General features: G+C 44.7%; 1 protein-coding gene across 1 annotated transcript in view; it reads left to right on the top strand.

Annotated features, from left to right (window-relative positions):
* The first annotated feature begins 11820 nt into the window (after positions 1-11820).
* The window catches only part of CMTM8 (CKLF like MARVEL transmembrane domain containing 8), a 39427-nt gene continuing 32541 nt past the window's right edge, over positions 11821-18706 (top strand). Inside the window, exons 1-3 of the mRNA XM_075140749.1 lie at positions 11821-11891; positions 13102-13278; positions 13827-15523. Coding sequence (XP_074996850.1) covers positions 15353-15523 — 171 coding nt within the window. The 5' untranslated portion in view covers positions 11821-11891; positions 13102-13278; positions 13827-15352. The remainder of the gene's footprint in view (positions 11892-13101; positions 13279-13826; positions 15524-18706) is intronic.

Here is an 18706-nt window from a genome sequence, read left to right as displayed (position 1 = left end):
TAGTGGTATTGCCTGGTGCAGTTGCTCAGGCAGCTTTAAGTCTCTAGAATATGTGATGACACTAAAATCATAGCTAGCAATGATCTTCTTCACCCAGCCAGAGTCCTTTGGAACAAAAGCTGCTTAATTTGATTCTAGTGTATTGCCACTCTAGAGCCACAGTATCCTGCACTTACACGTATTGTACTTCATTACCATACTCACTCAAATCTCAAATAGTACCTTTTTTCTCAGAAATCTTGTCTCCAACTTATACCTGACTATACATTATTCACAGATATATTCTAAAACTTCTAATTTGGCTGCTTATAACCATTTGACAGAGGAATGTGCAGTTACCCAGTATGACAATTTCCAGGTGTGGCTTTTCTTTTAAAATACAACGTGGTTGGGTTGACAGTGCTAGGCACTGTCGAGCAGCAGAGGTGTTTCCTAGCAGGCACAATTAGGTTTCTGAAAGCAATCAGATTAGAAATGAGAGAAGAGCATGGAATGAGGTTGGACTGCCTACCCTACAGGTAAATTGTTTTAAGTGTAACTTGTATATACTACGTGTGGAGGAGAGAGGGAACAGAATTCAGAATATTGCACTTATCGGAGAATAGGGAGCGAGACCAAGTTAGTTTTAACCAGTGCAAGAGCTGGTAATGCAAGAACATGCACTAAAGTACAGGAGGAGTGAAGACAAAGCTGTTGAGAGTTGATTCGAGCCCCTTTTGTCCTGTCATTCTGTACCAGGCACGGCTTCATGGTAACAGCTTAGTGCAGCAACGTTCTCTTCAAACCTAAAACCTGGGAAATGTCTCCTCAGAGAACTTAGCAGTTGCCCAAGTGCAAGAGAGATTTCACAAGCACACTCGGTATGATCAAAATGCACTGAGATGTAACAATTGCTGTTGAAGTTCCCCCTCCCTTCCATGTATCACTCTCCAAGAAAGATACGGGAAACTCTTGAGATGAGAAAAATATGCTGCTCATGCACTCCAGACAGGTTATATAGAGGAAATATGGACTTTACTCACTTTGCAGTGGGAGCATGAGAGTTCAGAAAAATGCAGAGAGAGTCATGAGAAAGCCTGGCAAGAGGTGGTCAGAGAAATAATTGCAACCTCCTTGGGGTAAAGACCCCCATTCTTTCTTGCACATGCTGCATTTAACAAGTGAGAAATAATCAGAAGTGTTGTCTACCTCTTCCTCAGTTTGTGATTTTTCTCAGAGCTAAACTAAGCAGGATTAGGTCTGACTAAGTAGTGTGAGAGAGAGGTCCTCAAAGCAAAGCACCTCAGAATGTTCTTCCTGACATTCTGAGGGAATTTTCTTCCTTCTCTCCTGCAATTGCAGATTCAGAGCTAGAAGTGGGAGCCCTAGTAATAGCAAGGTATCCATAACCCTGGCTATTAAAGTTTTTTATGTGATCTTAACAACCAAATAATTATAATGCTATTAGCAGCTGTAGCCTGGTGTTACCAGAGGTTGAGGTTAAATGATAGAAATTGAGCAAGAACACGCCAGGAACATTCCTGACTCCTGATGCATTTTTATCCATCTAAAATAGGTCCGGGCCCACAAGTGGGCTGGAAATCTTGCTGGTTCCTTCCGCCTGAGAACTTGTGTGTTGTGTACAAGCTCTCCACTAGCACAAAGCCAGCATCACTGGTTTTCTCATTGCTACTGTAATCAGTCCTACAGTGAAGAGTAGGGGACTTGGTTACATGATTTGTGAATTATCAAATATTATGGTGATGGGGGCACAAGAAGCACTTCTGTGAATGATCACATTTAGACAGAACCTGTCATGTCAGCATGTGGCTGAGTCAGGGGAGCATCCAAGGAGTGATAAGCAAATACTGCGAGTTTTAGACATCTCTGCTCTTCTAATGTTGGAATAGTAATTAGGTCCAGGCTGGATGGACAGATGTTTTTTAGGAAATAGAGTGGAAAGGCCCAGTATGGGAAAATTTGAGAAGCACAGCTCCAGGAACCTCGTTTTAATTACTGAGTTGGACTAGACCGATTTAAAGCTCATTATGTTATGACGACTGGGAACTCTGCACCAAGTAATCAGGCCTTGGATGAGTCCCTCTTGAATGCATCACTAAAAATGACAGTGTGGTTTATCGTCACAGAAGCTATAGGGTGAATAAGCAGGGAAGCTAAACTATCCAAGGCAACCTTCTTGAGTCAGGATGAAAACATTTCAGCTGGCCTGTTACAAGGATGTTCCTGGGATTGCTGACTGAACATGTCCTAAAGAACAGGCAACTTCATTCCCCGGGACTGCTTGCTCTGTGTGTTAAATTCACATTTTTAAAAAGGAGATGCATGCACATGCACAGGTAACACTTGAACAGGGAAAATACTTAATTTTCAAGTCCACTTTCAGTTCGGAAGTATCAATGTTAACATACGATTTATCTCTATTCAATGTAGTTTTCTTGGGCTTACCCACTCACAAGTCTTTGCACAAGTCTAGATAGTGTTTTGGAAAGATTATTTTGCTTTCAAAAGCATTATCTGACTTGAGATGATTAGTAAAATGTATTGAAATCCAGTAGGCAGATCTCAAGAAATAGCTGATCTTCATATGCATTTTAGTATGGATTTGGAGTGTTTGGGGTTGGTGGTGGTTCGGGTTGGCAAATTTTCTATTTTCTGTACTGCCTTTGAGCAAACACAGCCTAGTGCATCTGCATTAGTCCAGTATTGTGGGCTGATTATAATGTGATGATGGCTTTTTTTAGCACAACTTGTGTCAGGGGTCTCACTACCACACACACAGGATAAGGGCTGCTTCTCTGTGTAGTGCTAATGGAGAGACTACACCTCTCGCTGTCACTCATCTTACGGCTCATGCTTGCTAGAAGTTATTTTCAATCACATTAATGAAATACTGTGAAATAACTGTTTCTTTTTCAAGGCAGAGCAAGTATGTGGGGGATGTAGTTCTTCAAGTCCTGCCTCTTCTTCACTTCCCCAAATTTGGAGGTGAACTTGAACTGTATCACTCGCACTCAGATGAGGTAGACTGTGGGCCTGCTTCCCCTCCATTCCCCTCTCCTAGAGAGGCAGTTGTCATGCGTCCTCGCAGCTCCTGTTCTATGCTCCTATAAGAAGACATGATTGAATATTTGTCTTTGTAGTAGAGGTGCCTTCACCAGCATTTTTTTTCCCTTTTCTGTCTGTGGTTTTTTTTTCTTCCTGCTGGTTGCCTTACACACAGTTGCTTTACAGATGGGAGTACTTTTGCAGGCTGGAGGATGTCACCTATTACTCATCTTCTGATAGATAGATACCTTGAAATACCCCTTAAAATATCCTAGTGATTTTCATTTCTATTTATGAAGATAATTTATTAAATCCTGCATTTCAGCACTGATGAACTTAAGTAATCCCCTCACTCGTATTTCTCTTACTTGTGAATTACATCAAGAAATCCTTCACTAGTGAATTCAGACAACCCATAAAAGTAGGCTTCTAGCACAAGAGGGATGCTTGTATGCAAGAAATAATCTCAGATTTCATCAAAGTAACACCTGGTTTGAATATATCCTTGCTAACTTCGATGTTTTTCCTTGTACTGCCTGCTTGAACATGAATCACGAAAATATGACCGTCCTGATTAGTACTTCACTGAAATAGTAATCATAACACCACTTAAAAAGAAAGCACAGCAGTTTGATGCATGACCTTCATTTGCACACATTGATACAGCTTGTTTCCTGAACCTCTGATTGAATCCTTGTGAGGAAGGCAAGTAAGAAATTATTTGATTGGCATATTCGCAGAACATAGAATCATACATAGAATCATACAGGTTGGAAAAGACCTCTAAGATCATCGTGTCCAACCGTCAACCCAACACCACCATGCCCACTACACCATGTCCCTAAGGGCCTCATCCACACGTCTTTTAAATACCTCCAGGGATGGTGACTCCACCACTTCCCTGGGCAGCCTGTTCCAAGGCCTGACCACTCTTTCAGTAAAGAAATTTCTCCTAATGTCCAATCTAAACCTCCCTTGGCGCAACTTGAGGCCATTTCCTCTTGTCCTATCGCTAGTTACTTGGCAGAAGAGACCAACACCCACCTCGCTACAACCTCCTTTCAGGTAGTTGTAGAGCGCGATGAGGTCTCCCCTCAGCCTCCTCTTCTCCAGGCTAAACAACCCCAGTTCCCTCAGCCGCTCCTCATAAGGCTTGTGCTCCAGGCCCTTCACCAGCTTCGTTGCCCTCCTCTGGACACGCTCCAGCACCTCCATGTCCTTCTTGTAGTGAGGGGCCCAAAACTGAACACAGTATTCGAGGTGCGGCCTCACCAGTGCTGAGTGCAGGGAGGGGCACGATCACCTCCCTAGTCCTGCTGGCCACACTATTTCTGATACAGGCCAGGATGCTGTTGGCCTTCTTGGCCACCTGAGCACACTGCCGGCTCATGTTCAGCCGGCTGTCAACCAGCACCCCCAGGTCCTTTTCCTCTGGGCAGCTTTCCAGCCACTCTTCCCCAAGCCTGTAGCGTTGCATGGGGTTGTTGTGGCCGAAGTGCAGGACCCGGCACTTCGCCTTGTTGAACCTCATACAGTTGGCCTCGGCCCATTGATCCAGCCTGTCCAGGTCCCTCTGCAGAGCCTTCCTACCCTCGAGCAGATCAACACTCCCGCCCAACTTGGTGTCGTCTGCAAACTCACTGAGGGAGCACTCGATCCCCTCGTCCAGATCGTTGATGAAGATATTGAACAGGACCGGCCCCAGTACTGAGCCCTGGGGAACACCGCTCGTGACCGGCCGCCAACTGGATTTAACTCCGTTCACCACAACTCTCTGGGCTCGGCCGTCCAGCCAGTTTTTTACCCAGCGAAGAGTGCACCTGTCTAGGCCGTGAGCCGCCAGCTTCTCTAGGAGAATGCCGTGGGAGACAGTGTCAAAGGCTTTACTGAAGTCCAGGCAGACCACATCCACTGCCTTTCCCTCATCCACTAGGCGGGTCACCTGGTCATAGAAGGAGATCAGGTTGGTCAAGCAGGACCTGCCTTCCATGAACCCGTGCTGGCTGGGCCTGATCCCCTGGTTGTCCCGGACATGGCTCGTGAGCACCCTCAAAACCAACCGCTCCATGATCTTCCCCGGCACCGAGGTCAGGCTGACCGGTCTGTAGTTCCCCAGATCCTCCCTCCGGCCCTTCTTGTAGATGGGAGTCACATTGGCGAGCCTCCAGTCGTCCAGGACCTCCCCAGTTAACCAGGACTGCTGGTAAATGATGGAGAGCGGCTCGGCAAGATGCTCTGCCAGCTCCCTCAGTACCCTCGGGTGGATCCCATCCGGCCCCATAGACTTGTGAACATCCAGGTGGCGTAGCAGGTCATGAACTTCATCCTCTTGAATTATGGGGGGTTTATCCTGCTCGTCGTCCCTGTCTTCCAGCTCAGGGGGCTGAGTACCCTGAGGATAACTGCTCTGACTACTAAAGACTGAGGCAAAGAAGGCGTTGAGTACCTCAGCCTTTTCCTCGTCCTTGGTGGCAACGTTCCCCCCCGCATCCAATAGAGGATGGAGATTCTCCTTGGCTCTCCTTTTGTCATTAACATACTTATAAAAGCATTTTTTGTTGTCTCTCACGACAGTGGCCAGGTTGAGTTCTAGCCAGGCTTTTGCCTTTCTAATTTCCTCTCTGCACGACCTAACGAGATCCCTGTACTCTTCTTGAGTTGCCTGCCCCTTCTTCCAAAGGTGATAAACTCTCCTTTTTTTCCTGAGTCCCAGCCAGAGCTCCCCATTCAGCCAGGCTGGTCGTCTTCCCCGCCCATTCTTCTTGCGGCACATGGGGACAGCCCGCTCCTGCGCCTTTAAGATTTCCTTCTTGAAGAACGTCCAGCCTTCCTGGACCCCTTTGCCCTTCAGGACTGTCTCCCAAGGGACCCTCTTGACCAGTGTCCTGAGCAGGCCAAAGTCCGCCCTCCGGAAGTCCATGGTAGCAGTTTTGCTGGCCCCCCTCTTTACTTCACCAAGTATCGAAAATTCTACTATTTCATGGTCGCTAAGCCCAAGCCGGCCTCCGACCACCACATCTCCCACCAGCCCTTCTCTGTTCGTGAACAGCAGGTCAAGCAAGGCATCTCCCCTGGTGGGCTCACTTACCAGCTGCGTCAGGAAGTTATCTTCCACACACTCCAGGAACCTCCTCGACTGTTTCCTCTCTGCCGTGTGGTATTTCCAGCAGACGTCTGGAAAGTTGAAGTCCCCCACGAGAACAAGGGCTAGCGACTGGGAGACTCCTGCCAGCCTCTGGTAGAATATTTCATCTGCCTCCTCGTCCTGGCTAGGTGGTCTATAACAGACCCCCAGCAGGATATCTGCCTTGTTGGCCTTCCCCCTCATCCTTACCCACAAGCACTCGACCTCGTCATCACTACCATCGAGCTCTAGACAGTCGAAGCATTCCCTACCATACAGGGCTACTCCACCGCCTCTCCTTCCTCGCCTGTCCCTTCTGAAGAGCTTATAGCCGTCCATTGCAGCACTCCAATCGTGCGACTCATCCCACCATGTTTCCGTGATGGCGACTAAGTCATAGCTACTCCGCTGCACAATGGCTTCCAGCTCCTCCTGTTTGCCGCCCATGCTGCGTGCATTGGTATAGATGCACTTCAGCTGGGCTGCCGATTTCTCCCCCGACAATGGCGTGCGGTCCCTAGGCTCTTCTCTAGAGAGCCTGGTTTTATCCCCGTCCCCCTTCGAATCTAGTTTAAAGCCCTCTCGATGAGCCCGGCCAACTCACACGCGAGAATCCTTTTCCCCCTGCGAGACAGCTGAACTCCGTCCGTCGCCAGCAGGCCCGGTGCCGTGTAAACCTCCCCGTGGTCAAAGAAGCCAAAATTCTGTCGATGGCACCAGCCCCTGAGCCACGTGTTGATCCGATGAGTTTTCCTGTTCCTTTTGGTGTTCTGCCCTGCCACTAAAGGGATCGAGGAAAAAACTACCTGTGCTCCCGATCCTCCCACCAGTCGCCCCAGCGCCCTGAAGTCCCTTTTGATCCCTTCGGGACTTCTCCCTGCAACCTCCTCACTGCCAGCCTGTATAACCAGTAGTGGGTAGTAATCGGAGGCCTGCACGAGACTAGGGAGTTTCCTAGTAATGTCCTTCACCCGGGCCCCAGGGAGGCAGCAGACTTCCCTGTGGGATGGGTCCGGCCGACAGTTTGGGCCCTCGGTCCCCCTCAGAAGGGAATCACCAATGACAATTACCCTCCTTTTTTTCTTAGCGGAGGCAGTCGTAAACCACACTGCTTTTGTAAGATCGTATATTTGATATATTTAGTGGCTACTTTTTTTTTTAAATAATTGCCTGGATCTAGGAGACATCTTTTAATTATATATATATAGAGAGATATATGTGTGTATACATAATTTTTTTATACATACATATATATATATAAAACCAGTTTTCTGATGTGCTGAGGAGATGAAGGTTAAGCTATCACATTACCTGTCCTCATCTTCCTTCATAGTGTTTTAGCCTATTGATCAATTCCAGCTGAATGTGACAAAGTGGAAGAGTACCAAAAGATGACAAATTCTTGTAAATGCCAAGAAAACATCCTAACTGAGGATACCCTTTTAGTAGAAAAAAGCTACATGGAATAGATTGACCTTACAAATACCCCCACTGCAGCGAGTACTTCCAATGGAGTCTGAACTTTCTTGAACAGTAAGATGAGCCAACCTCCAAGTTCACAGGAAATGAAGCTTTTTAATTGTGAGGCTTATGGGGACATCTGTGTTATAACAAATCTCATGTCAGAATTGTCTCATAGTTAGCATTAAGCCAGACATTCACGAGTATATGATGGACTTAATTCACCTCAATATTAGTAATTAGAGCCACATCCATCTCAGAGCATCCTCTGCTTACTCCAAGTCTAATACTGCAAATCACAGGGCTATGCCAATTCACATAATTTAAATACCTAGATAATGAGGTTGCCTTTGGTAGAAAGGCTGTATTTTAGCTGCACTACGAGCATTTCGTAAAATCCTTCTTGGTATGTTTTTCTCATGCTTCAAAGAGCTTAGATCCTAACTCCTATCAGCTCTTCTCCCAATCTCCTAAAATCCCCAAATGAAAATCTTCTTTTCTTCTGAAATTCTCTTTTCCCTCACTGATCTAGCAAAAAAGCATTATCCATGCTCAGTAGCTAGTTAGTAGGGTGATAAATGACTTGACAGGATAAGCTTTCTCAAGACATATCATAAATGGGATAAGCCTTTGTTCTGAGGAAATCCCAGTTCCTCCAAAAGGCAGCCCATCATCCATCCCCTGACTGCTCTATAGTCTGATACCATGCACGGTTCTCACACAGCCCAAAGCCTGCAATTTTCAAAGCAGACTAAGTGAATTGAGAAATTTAACAAAATTTGGCTTTCTGATTCATTTAAAAATCCCAGCAGGTTTTGCTAGACAGGCAACAGACAACACACTCTGTTCCCCATGAATACATGCAGCCATAATAGAAAAATCATTCTCTCTTCTATTTATCTCCTGTTTCTCTAGGCTCCTATTTCTCTTGCAACAGTTGTTTTCAAGAACCTAGAACCAAAGAATGCACTAAGTGCCTTGCATCACTGCAGCTATTTTTTCATGCACTGACACAAGACTTACCAGGTATCAGCAACTTTGCATGCTGGTTTTGTGCATATTTGTAACACTAATGCTATGAAAGCATGCACTAATTATTTATAGTCATGAGCAGTGTTCTGTATATTCTAAAACACTGGTGCCTGCACCTCTGTGTCCTGCTTTGAGTTGAACTTGACTGTGTTTTGTGCTAGGGAGATTTGTTTCTTTGTTTTTGTTTTGTTTCAGGGCTAAGACTGTTCTATGAATACAAATAATAGGGTCATTTTGTTCTTTGTGTTCACAGAAGTCTTTTGGCACTAGTCTACTGATTGCTGATTTGAAAATACCGATACCATATCATTCAGTCACTTGGAGATTTCAGACCATTAGGTGGTATAATGTGTTCCTCTGTTAACATTTTGCTCTCCTTCTGTTAATGGGTAGATGTCAAATGTCTTTATCCCATACTAAGAGAATGGCGGTGCAAACCAGTATGAAGAGCAGTAAAACACCTGCCTGCATTTCTCTGCCTTCTCCTTCCGCTGTTGTGTTCTCCAAGACTCAGGTCCGTGCCCTGTCAGGCCTCAGCCCCCTACGACAGAGCACGTACGCTCTGGTACCTCGCCCCAGCCTGCTGCTGCTCTTCTCAGCAGATCCTGCAGTCAGCCCACTGGTCTTTTTTCTTTCTCTGGATGAGGATTTTCCACCCTTAAACCTTGCAGCCCACCTTATAAAACTGATTCTCCCCATATAGCACTTCCATTACCCAACTGTTGGCCAGGCACCGCCCAGCCAGCGAGGTTTGTGAGATCCTTTATTCCGCTACCGCTTCAGGACAAGGAGGTGATGTGTCGGGCATTGGTACTGCGTGTGTATTGTACAGCTGGGTGACTAGAGCATTAACAAGATTGTAGCTATATGGAATTAATTGGAATTAATTTCTGTGGTTTCTCAAATCACTCAGGTCATCTCTTGTCACATTCTGTATAATACAGACCTCAAAATTTGTCAATATAAGCTTGGTAAAGAGTATATTTTAAATAAATCCATAGCTTTGAATTATAGATTTAAAATGATGGAGAGTCTACTGCTTTACTTAATAAATTATTCAAATAGCTAATTATGCAGTATTTAAAAAACCCAAACAACAAAGATGTTTTATTTTCAGTCTGAATTTGTCCAACTTCAGCTTCCAGCCATGGTATCTGGTTAAGTTTTTGCCTGCCAGCTACTGGATGTCTTCTCTCTGTGTATATACGCACACAGCAAGCTCAAGTCACCTCCTAATAATTTAGCATAATATAAGGTCTCAGGCATGTTTCAGGGTGTTATACCAACCACAGCAGAGCAAGACAGCTGTCTGTTAATAAAGCCTGCGAGCAAGCTGATGGCAGAAGTTATGAGGTGGTTGTAAACTCTCTCCCTAAACACGGATGATGCTGCGATGAAACCACGGTGGAATTGTTCAGTCTTTTATTAATTATCTAACAACAAACACGGCATTGACAACTGTTGAAGGTGATCTTTTCCTCCAGCTGTTTTTGCACTGGGCTTGGGTGCTGTATAAACATTACCTGCTGTGATTTACATAAACACTGCGGCAAGCACCATCCTTAACGAGTAGAAAACATACATGTCTTCAGTGGAAACATTTATATTCTCAAGTACTGTAATCACTAGTATGTGTTTGTACCACAGTAATATTTAAAGGTCTATGGAGGATTGGTGCCCCAATGAAAGTATTTATGAGTATGCCTCAGGGACAGCCTGTCTGGACATGCTCTGGGGCAGAATAAGCTCATTCCTCACATAACATGACACCGGACACTCTTGAGTATTCAGGTGACTCGTAATTTGCACGTGCGAGAAGACATGGCCACCAGCTGCGCTTAGAGCTGTGCTTGCAGGCTCGCTGTAGGAAAAGACAGCTGAGGGCAGCTGAGAGGCAGCCTGTGAAACACAATGTGGGCATACTCTTGCAGGTGCATTACAGATTTGAGGTCCCTGACCCCAGAGTATGAAAACCACAACTCCCATTCTGAGAAGATTTGTACATAGACTTCACACTTCTCACTACAAACTCTTCTCTTAATTTGAGTAGATGTGCTCTCTGCCCTGAAGTTAAGCGTATGTGTACAGCGTGCAGGGACGGTGTTCTAAGTACAAATTGGCTCTGGAGGAAGTAAGCAATTTTTCCTCAGCACAGTATCTTAGACGTGGCTGAGTTTCAGGGCTGGGAGGGATTTTTAGATTCCCAGAGCAGATAAAACAGCTGGTGAAAGGCTAATGCATAGAAAATACATGGCTTATGTATTTTGTGATTTCTTTTCTTAGCACAGTCTCTATCACCAAACAGTTTACTTAGTGTCATGATAATGGGTTTCAAAACTGGAAAAAAAAAATTAAAAAAATCTTAAAGTCAGTATATTACTGTTCACAGCGTGGAGTTAATTCTCTGTATGGCAGTGCATATGTTCAAAGACAGATTTTTGGCAGGTAAAATGTCTGTGTGTCTACAATCAGGCCTTTGTCCATGTAATTCATGTAAACTTCATGTAAAGAAAGAAATATTTGTGACAAAAGGAGTACAGAACATAAACAGTTAACTTTTGCATTTTCCAGCATTAGGGTAGTAACTTATGTATCTGATGATCATATCCCATGCACTGTCATTACTCAGACTGTAGTTTCAATTGGTATTGATTTTATGTTCGTTAATTTTGGGGTGCCCAAGCTGCAAAACCAAACAAGCCTTGTGTTCAGTAACCCCATGTACAAACACAGATCCTCTACAGATCTGCAGGATAATAGCCACCTTGAAAATATCGGCATCTCATCTATTCTGTGTTGCAGCAACTTTAGAAGATCCAAGTATCTCAATCATGAAAACCATCTTTACTTTGCAAAATACCGGTTCACACACAGAGTCATTTGCCTTGATTGATCGTTAGGCATGCCTATAGCACATGTCAATACCAAAGTACAAATCAAGTATTTCTGGTTTGGGTTAGTATAAATCGCTTTTCCGTATGGTCATAAGCCACGAAAGAGTAATGCATGTTATTAATTATTTACTTAAATACATTTGTAGCTCAAAGCCTACATTTTGCTGATTCCGAAAAGCCATTCGGAAATACTCCACAAACATTTCTTGATTTAATGCTAACTAAAAATATCTCACCCTCAGATTAGCGCAGTGGGATGTCAAGGGTGAGAATATTTGTCTTGGACATCCGACGCAAATCCATGTTCCTTATATATGACCTGGGTTCCACGGAAGGTACAGTTCCTTTCTTGCCCTCTTCAGAGAAAGTTCCCTTAGCTTTCTTAGATCACTCCTAGGTGGTTTAAAAAGAGTAAGTTTTTGTCATTGACTGAATTCTGCTGACGACCAGAGAAAAATCTCAATCACCTTTCCTTTTATATGTTTGCTTGTTTTACTTCCCTAAAAAAAAGTCTGAATAACTTTGACATTTGAAAATTCTAGGATTTGGGAGCAGGGAAGTGAAGCTGTATTTCAAAAACAGAAAAACAGTTCAGGAAATTCCAGTCAGCTCCGCTCCTTGGGTCTGTCAATCTACTTTAATTAGCACTTCCAGTTGGCTAGATTGTTGCTAAGAAGGTAGTTCTAGAATGCTCGATCAGTAATCTCAAAAATGTTGATACCTCAGGATTTGAGAACCAAACCAGCTTAAATGGAAGAATCTGTTAATTAGATATCGAGATGTTCAGGAATAAGCTCTTTACTTAGAAACCTGATAATACTTGTATCAGCTATTTTGCTTTTACTAAAATACCTACATTGAAAGGCTTCACCAAATTACATACTTTTTTCTAATCACAGTTTACTTCATGATAGTAGTTGACAAACAGAGGTTACAATCCTGACTGGTGTTTAAAAGCCTCACCAATCCTTCCCTTGAAAGGTTAATTTAAAATACAGAAAATGGGCCACCACCTTCTCTCTTGGTAGTTCTGTAATAAAAGGTTGATTGTTTAAGCAGCAGCATTCAATTATTTTGCTTCTGATGCTATCTACATGTAAAAAAATCTAGCTAAGCTCAGATGGTCCCTGCAGGCTTTCCAGTTTTAGCCTTAGTGCAAGGATGTAAAACAAAAAATTAGAGCTTCACAGTTAACATTCAAAATGTAAAGTATTACATTGTCAAGTTAAAGAATGACATTTGTTTCCTGGAATATCAGTAATAGAGAAAAGCTTCAGGAGTGTTTGCCCTTTTTTTAGTGAAACTCATTCTTTGAACATGTTTGGTGGAGAAAAACTTGCTAACTAAGGAAGTCAGTGGCAGCCAATGTTCAGAGAAGTTGCCCAGAAATGTAGCCGTCCAACTAATACTTGTTGAATTAGTCATGATACTAGACCTCTACAACAGACATTGAACACTTATGCTATTTTAATAGATGTAATATAGTTGAAACAGAAAACAAATGTTTCCCTATCTGTGTTTTTGTTTTAGTTTTTTTTTCCACAGGACCTGGGATGCTCAAATGATAGAGTGCAAACCAAAAGCAATGAAATTTATTGCTCTGATTGTGATGGTTGAAAGAGAAACAAAACTGACCTTCAGAAGTTTAGGGAGCAAAATAAATACAGAGTTTTAGCATTACGCATCAAAACTGAGACCACTGAATAACGTCCTGGAAACACGGTGAAAATATACATCCAGTGTAAAATAAATCAGCTCTCAAAGGGAAAGTGATGTGAATGACCCAAACCATTTTGAAATTTTTGTTGATTTTGCTATTGGCATGAATTTTAGCCCCACGTTTACTCACTTTTATTTACTGATTTTATAGGGGTGAAACTGAAAAGACAAGAGTCTTTCAGAGGAGAAAATCAATGCTGTTACAATGGATCCTCACAAACAGTAACAGGGGCATCTTCAAAGCGGCTCTGGCATTGGAAGGAAACTTGGCAGTGCTGAACAATCAGATAAAGCACTTTTTATTTGCAAGCCAGTTGAAGCAGGTCTCTAAACAGACCAGTGCACAGATGTGTTCTGTTCCTTTAAAATCTCAGCTCTTATTTAAGAGAAAGGGATAAAATAGGAACGCAACCAATAGAGAAATGCTGGTAACTCCACAAAAATGATGGTTTTGCCAAAAAGTGTAAAATTCCTCGTTCATGATTGAGATGATATGTTAAATGGTTTGTGTGTTTGGTTTGCTAATAGTCTTTTTTTTTTCCCTCACAAAGAAATCATATGATCTGCATATCACATCATGCTGAGTGGCTGGCACCTCATTCTGATGACCTGCAGTTCATGTTTGCAGAACTCTGCCACATTTCTTCTGCCATCTTAAATAAAAAAGTCACCAGTGCCTATGAGTACGTGGAGGCTCCACAGAGCCCGAGCCAAGATACACATTCCAAGAAGCCCATGGAGCCTGTGCTGTGACACACTTACACTGCGAACAGAGGCACAATCGTGCACGAGAACCAGTTCCTTTGGGTAATTCACGTTCCCCGTATTTCTGGGAGAAATTCTGCCATCCTCCTCCTCCCTCCTCAGCTGATTCAATCCCTTGTTGAAAGGTAATACTGCAAAATCCATCCTTTGTTAGCCAGCAGGAGAGCAGCAGTAAACAATTTGAGGACAAAAGCCACCAGACATATGGAAAACACTTCATTTTTACTGAGCTGCCACATGCAAATGCTTTGCTAACGAGAATTCCTGAACATTGAAAAAAACCTGTAACCTGCTCGCTTGTTGTTGAAACACCATACTCTTTGTGGAATGGAGGATCACTTTAGAAGCTCTTAAATGACCTGGAAGCGATTTTTTTTTTTAAAGGCGACACTTTAGACTGGAAAAGTACTAAAAAATATAGGTTAGGGAACAGCTCAACGCTGTCAGGTAGCGGGCCAATAATGACTTCGTACTTTCTATTTCCAGTGACTTTCATGGCTTTTAAAAAGTCTTTTGCATCATGGAGGCCCTTGATTGTTTGGCAGATCCCAGCTAAATCCCCATTTCCAGCTCTTAGAGGGCTGTGGTATCTCCTAGCCTCTTGTTTCTTGCCCACAGCACTTCGTGGTGGTCCCTCTCATGCCACTGACGAGGGATGACAGCCAGTGGGGACGACAACCCACAGCGTCAGCACGTCTCCTGTCAACGTTTGCTGCCCGGGGAGACAGCCTAGACGGACGATGATGACAAGCGGTCCCCCCAAACCGTGCTCACTCATGAGGCTATGGCACGGTTTCCCGTGGGGTGTTTTTCCAGAGAACGGTGGGCTCAGCTTGGCTCCTCGGCCGCACTGGAAGCAGACGTGGTCCCAAGACCTCTGTCTGTATAGAAGTCCGGGAGGTCAGGAGATGTTTCAGAGGGGCCCCGCGTTGCCCTCTCAGAGGGCTCTTCCCTAGCACCAGGGATTCCCCGCACCACCAACCCCAGGCCGAGGTCCCCCTTACCAGCTTGCCGCCCGTCTCGTAAGGCGGCTGCCCCGTTCTCCCCCCCGGGGGCAGCCACGGGAGGGCTGGGCGGCCTCCTGGGCGGGCGGCACCCCACCGGACCCGCCTCTCTGCCCGGGGCCGGGCGCCGAGCACCCTCCCCCCCGCGCTGAGGCGAGGGGCTGCCCGCGGCGCCGGGGCCACACAAAGCGGCGCGCGGCGGCGCCTTTCCCGCCGCCCGCCCGTCAGGCGGCAGCCGTCCCTGCCTCCGCCCCGCCGCCGGGCTCGGGGCCGGCCGGGAGGCGCGGGGCAGCCCTGCGGCGCCGACGATGGAGCCGCCGGTACCGCCGCCTCAGGAGGAGCCGCCGCGCGCTCGCTCCCACACGGTCACCACCACCAGCAGCTCCTTCACCGCCAACCTGTCGGCGAGCTCCAGCACCCTCGCCTACGACAGGGAGTTCCTGCGGACCCTGCCCGGGCTCCTCATGGTGGCCGAGATCGTGAGTGACCCCGGGCAGGCGGCGGCCATGGAGGAGCCGGGCCGCGGGGGGGTGCGTGGAGGGGCGGGGGAGCGTCGGTCCGGCACAGGACGCTCAGCAGGTTTTCGGGTCACCGTTGTGGAGAGTTCCCGCCGTGGTTTGGAGGTTGGGCTGTTTCCCCTCAGTTCATCACCTGATGCGGCTTCGATGGGTCCGTACCGGCAGGTGAAGCGGAGGGAAGGGACGGCTTGGAAACAAGGGCGGCTTTACGGGGGGGCACAACGCTCCCGCCTCGAAACTGTCGACAAATGCAAAAGTAACACAGGGCACATGCAGTCTTTTTAGTCTCCCGCAGTGTTTGCGGTATCCTCACCTCTCGTAGCGGAAAAATGAGTTTTGGCAGATCGGGACCTAATTTTTGGAGGCTTTTCTTTAACTACATTGGTTGTATACGCTTCGTACTTCATAGCACACAGATAACCGGGACGTGAGTGTTAATTAGGCAACTTATCTTCATTTTGTAGGTCAATAAAAAACATTTCCTTATGCTCTTAGTGGTTAGATACACCTGTGCAGAGCGGGATATGAACTAACACCCTTTGTTTTTGGTAGTGATTTTATTTTTTGCAGGTACTTTATAAGGTGTAAACGAATGTACAGACGGCCAGGCAGTATGGGATTTAGTCACTTGTCTTGGCGGTAGGCAGTGAACAACACAACACTGGGATCCCTCTGCGGGCCTGCCTACTCTCAGTGTGTTAAACAATAGACACTCGGCATCTCTGCTTAAAAATAATGCGTTTCTTTTAAGTCTGCTCATCTACACTATTAATAGTTACAGAACTTAAAGAGCTGGTTGCCCCAACTAATTTTTTGAGTTTCCTGTGTGATGTTTTTGCTTTGATGATGCTGGAAGGATTAACTTAGCTAGATTGACTAGATTCATTTTCAAGGCTTGAAAACATTGTGCTTCACCAGAGCAGTGGAATGATTGTTGGTTTTGCTGACTTCAAAGTTAAAATAACCAAGCAAAGCTTCAGGCTGATGTGCGGCGTAGGACCTCTGGCAGGAACAGTGCCGTCGGAGAGAAGGATGTGCATTGAGGTGCCAGCTGCTGTGAGGGCAAGTAGCGGTGAGGGTATGAAGTCAGAGCCTGCTACCAGCTGGTACCTTGTATACCAGCAGGCTTGGGAATTCTGGCAATCTTGAGTAGGTAGGTGATTGTAGGCTTGTTTCAGTTGTTAAATACAGCGGATGCTTCACTGTCAGAGTTGTGGTAGATCTGTGAATAAAAAAGTCTTAGTTTTTGAAAGAAAAGCTGCTTTCTTTTCCACTCTTTTTCAGTTACTAATTACAACAGAATTATGAACCTTTCTTGTACTTTATCTGAAGAGCGATCCCACTGTAGATTATTAGAGAGGTGCCCAAGGCTTTTCCCAAGCCCTGCTGGAATGTCGTATATTCAGCCTGGCTGCGAATACTGCATCAGCTGCACTTACATTGAGCTATGTGGCCACAGGGCATGGACAGGCTCTTGCTTACTCTTTGTTGGAAGTGTGCTTTCTAGTTTGTGTTGACAGGTGATGATATTTGTGTAGCTTACCTTTCTAAGCAGTCATGATGGTTTTTTAGGGGGACTTTGTTTCCTATCAGCCATTGCTGACTCTTGGAATAATTATAAAATGATTCTTCAGCCACCATTTGGAGATGCTTGAGTACATTAATATTGATATTTAGAACCAGCTTTGGTTTAAGTTTCATACCTACTTGCGAACACATTTACCAGCTTCAGAAAGAACCTCAACGCTACCTGAGTTGTAGGCTAGTGTAGAGTTGTGTCTGCACTACAGGCTTCCATGTATGTATTTTTATTGATCAACAGTGTGAAGATGTGCAGTTCCTGGCCAACTCAAAGGAGCCGGCAGAAGTCTCTAATGTAGATGAATTTATACTGGTTTGTGATGATGTATTTGAGAGAATGTAGGACAGCTTTAATACGAAGTTGAAAGCAATAGGGCAGGTCCTACAGAAGTAGAGTATTACTAGATATTGCCTTTGAGGAAATACTTCTGGTTCTTAACTCCACTTATTTTAAAGCCGGTAGAGTAGCTGTTCTTCTGTGAAATTAAAGGAAAAGAAAAACATATTAGTGAATACCTTGATGTGGAATTAACTGAAATAAAAACAGTTATTAAATAAGTGAGTTTATATGTATGTGTTTGTGTGTGTGTATATATATATATGTTTGGCATTGGTTTTTAGTCCAACCTTTTCCACCAGTTCTGTATGTTCTTTTTTTTCTGAGAGAAAATGTGCTTTAAGAGAGTATGACTAGCTTTACACAAGATCTCTATTTCAAAGTTGGCTGTGCATATTTGGCAGTAATGGAATTGTGTACCCTAAATCAGTCAGTTCCTGCTATTAACTCGGTCTGCTGTTTCCAACTTGTTCAAAATGAGTTAGCTTTATAAAGACAGGTTTTATGATGGATCAGGTATTATCTGTCCTTTATGTAGCTGCTTTAAAGCCAGGATAAATCTGGGATAAGGTTGACTGTGCATATTCAGCAGTAATGGAGTCATGTACCCAAACCTGGTTCAGTGTAATTTTGTGATGCCGTTTGATCTAGCAGTGCACACATCTAGTATGAATGAACACAGAACTGCAGCCTGAAGTGTAGGCTAAATTACCTGGTGCTGACAGATTTCCATTGCCTTCTACATCTGCCTCCGTGACCAGAGACCGTGCAAGGTTTCCTGCCTCTTACTGGGAAGGAACTGAGGTCAGTTCACTTCAGTGCAAAGAGCAAAATAGAAAATGCCACTAGATTTATGAGAGAGGCCTTTGGGAACTGGCATAAAACACACTTTTGGTGTGTGGAAGCTTATCCAAATTACTTACGTACAGAAGTAATGATGCTTGCTGAACAGGACAGGGACTTTTGACTCGGGAGACTTGGATTCACTGGCTTAGTTGGCCAGTGACTACTGACAATGAATTTATCTGCATCTCTCTAAATTGTCTGAATGACTTCTCTGTTCATGGAATATTGATACAAATCTTTGTAAGGCACACTGAGATCTGTTGGTGAAAAGTAGTATGTAAGACGTAAGCGGTATTACATAAAGTCTTTAATTCAGATGTCAATCACCTTAGTTGACACTGCAGTAAAAATATATCCTATAGAAGATAATTGATACTTAT

The sequence above is a fragment of the Calonectris borealis genome, chromosome 2 (assembly GCF_964195595.1).
Source record: "Calonectris borealis chromosome 2, bCalBor7.hap1.2, whole genome shotgun sequence".
Taxonomy (NCBI): domain Eukaryota; kingdom Metazoa; phylum Chordata; class Aves; order Procellariiformes; family Procellariidae; genus Calonectris; species Calonectris borealis.
This window is presented reverse-complemented; position numbering and strand designations above follow the sequence as displayed.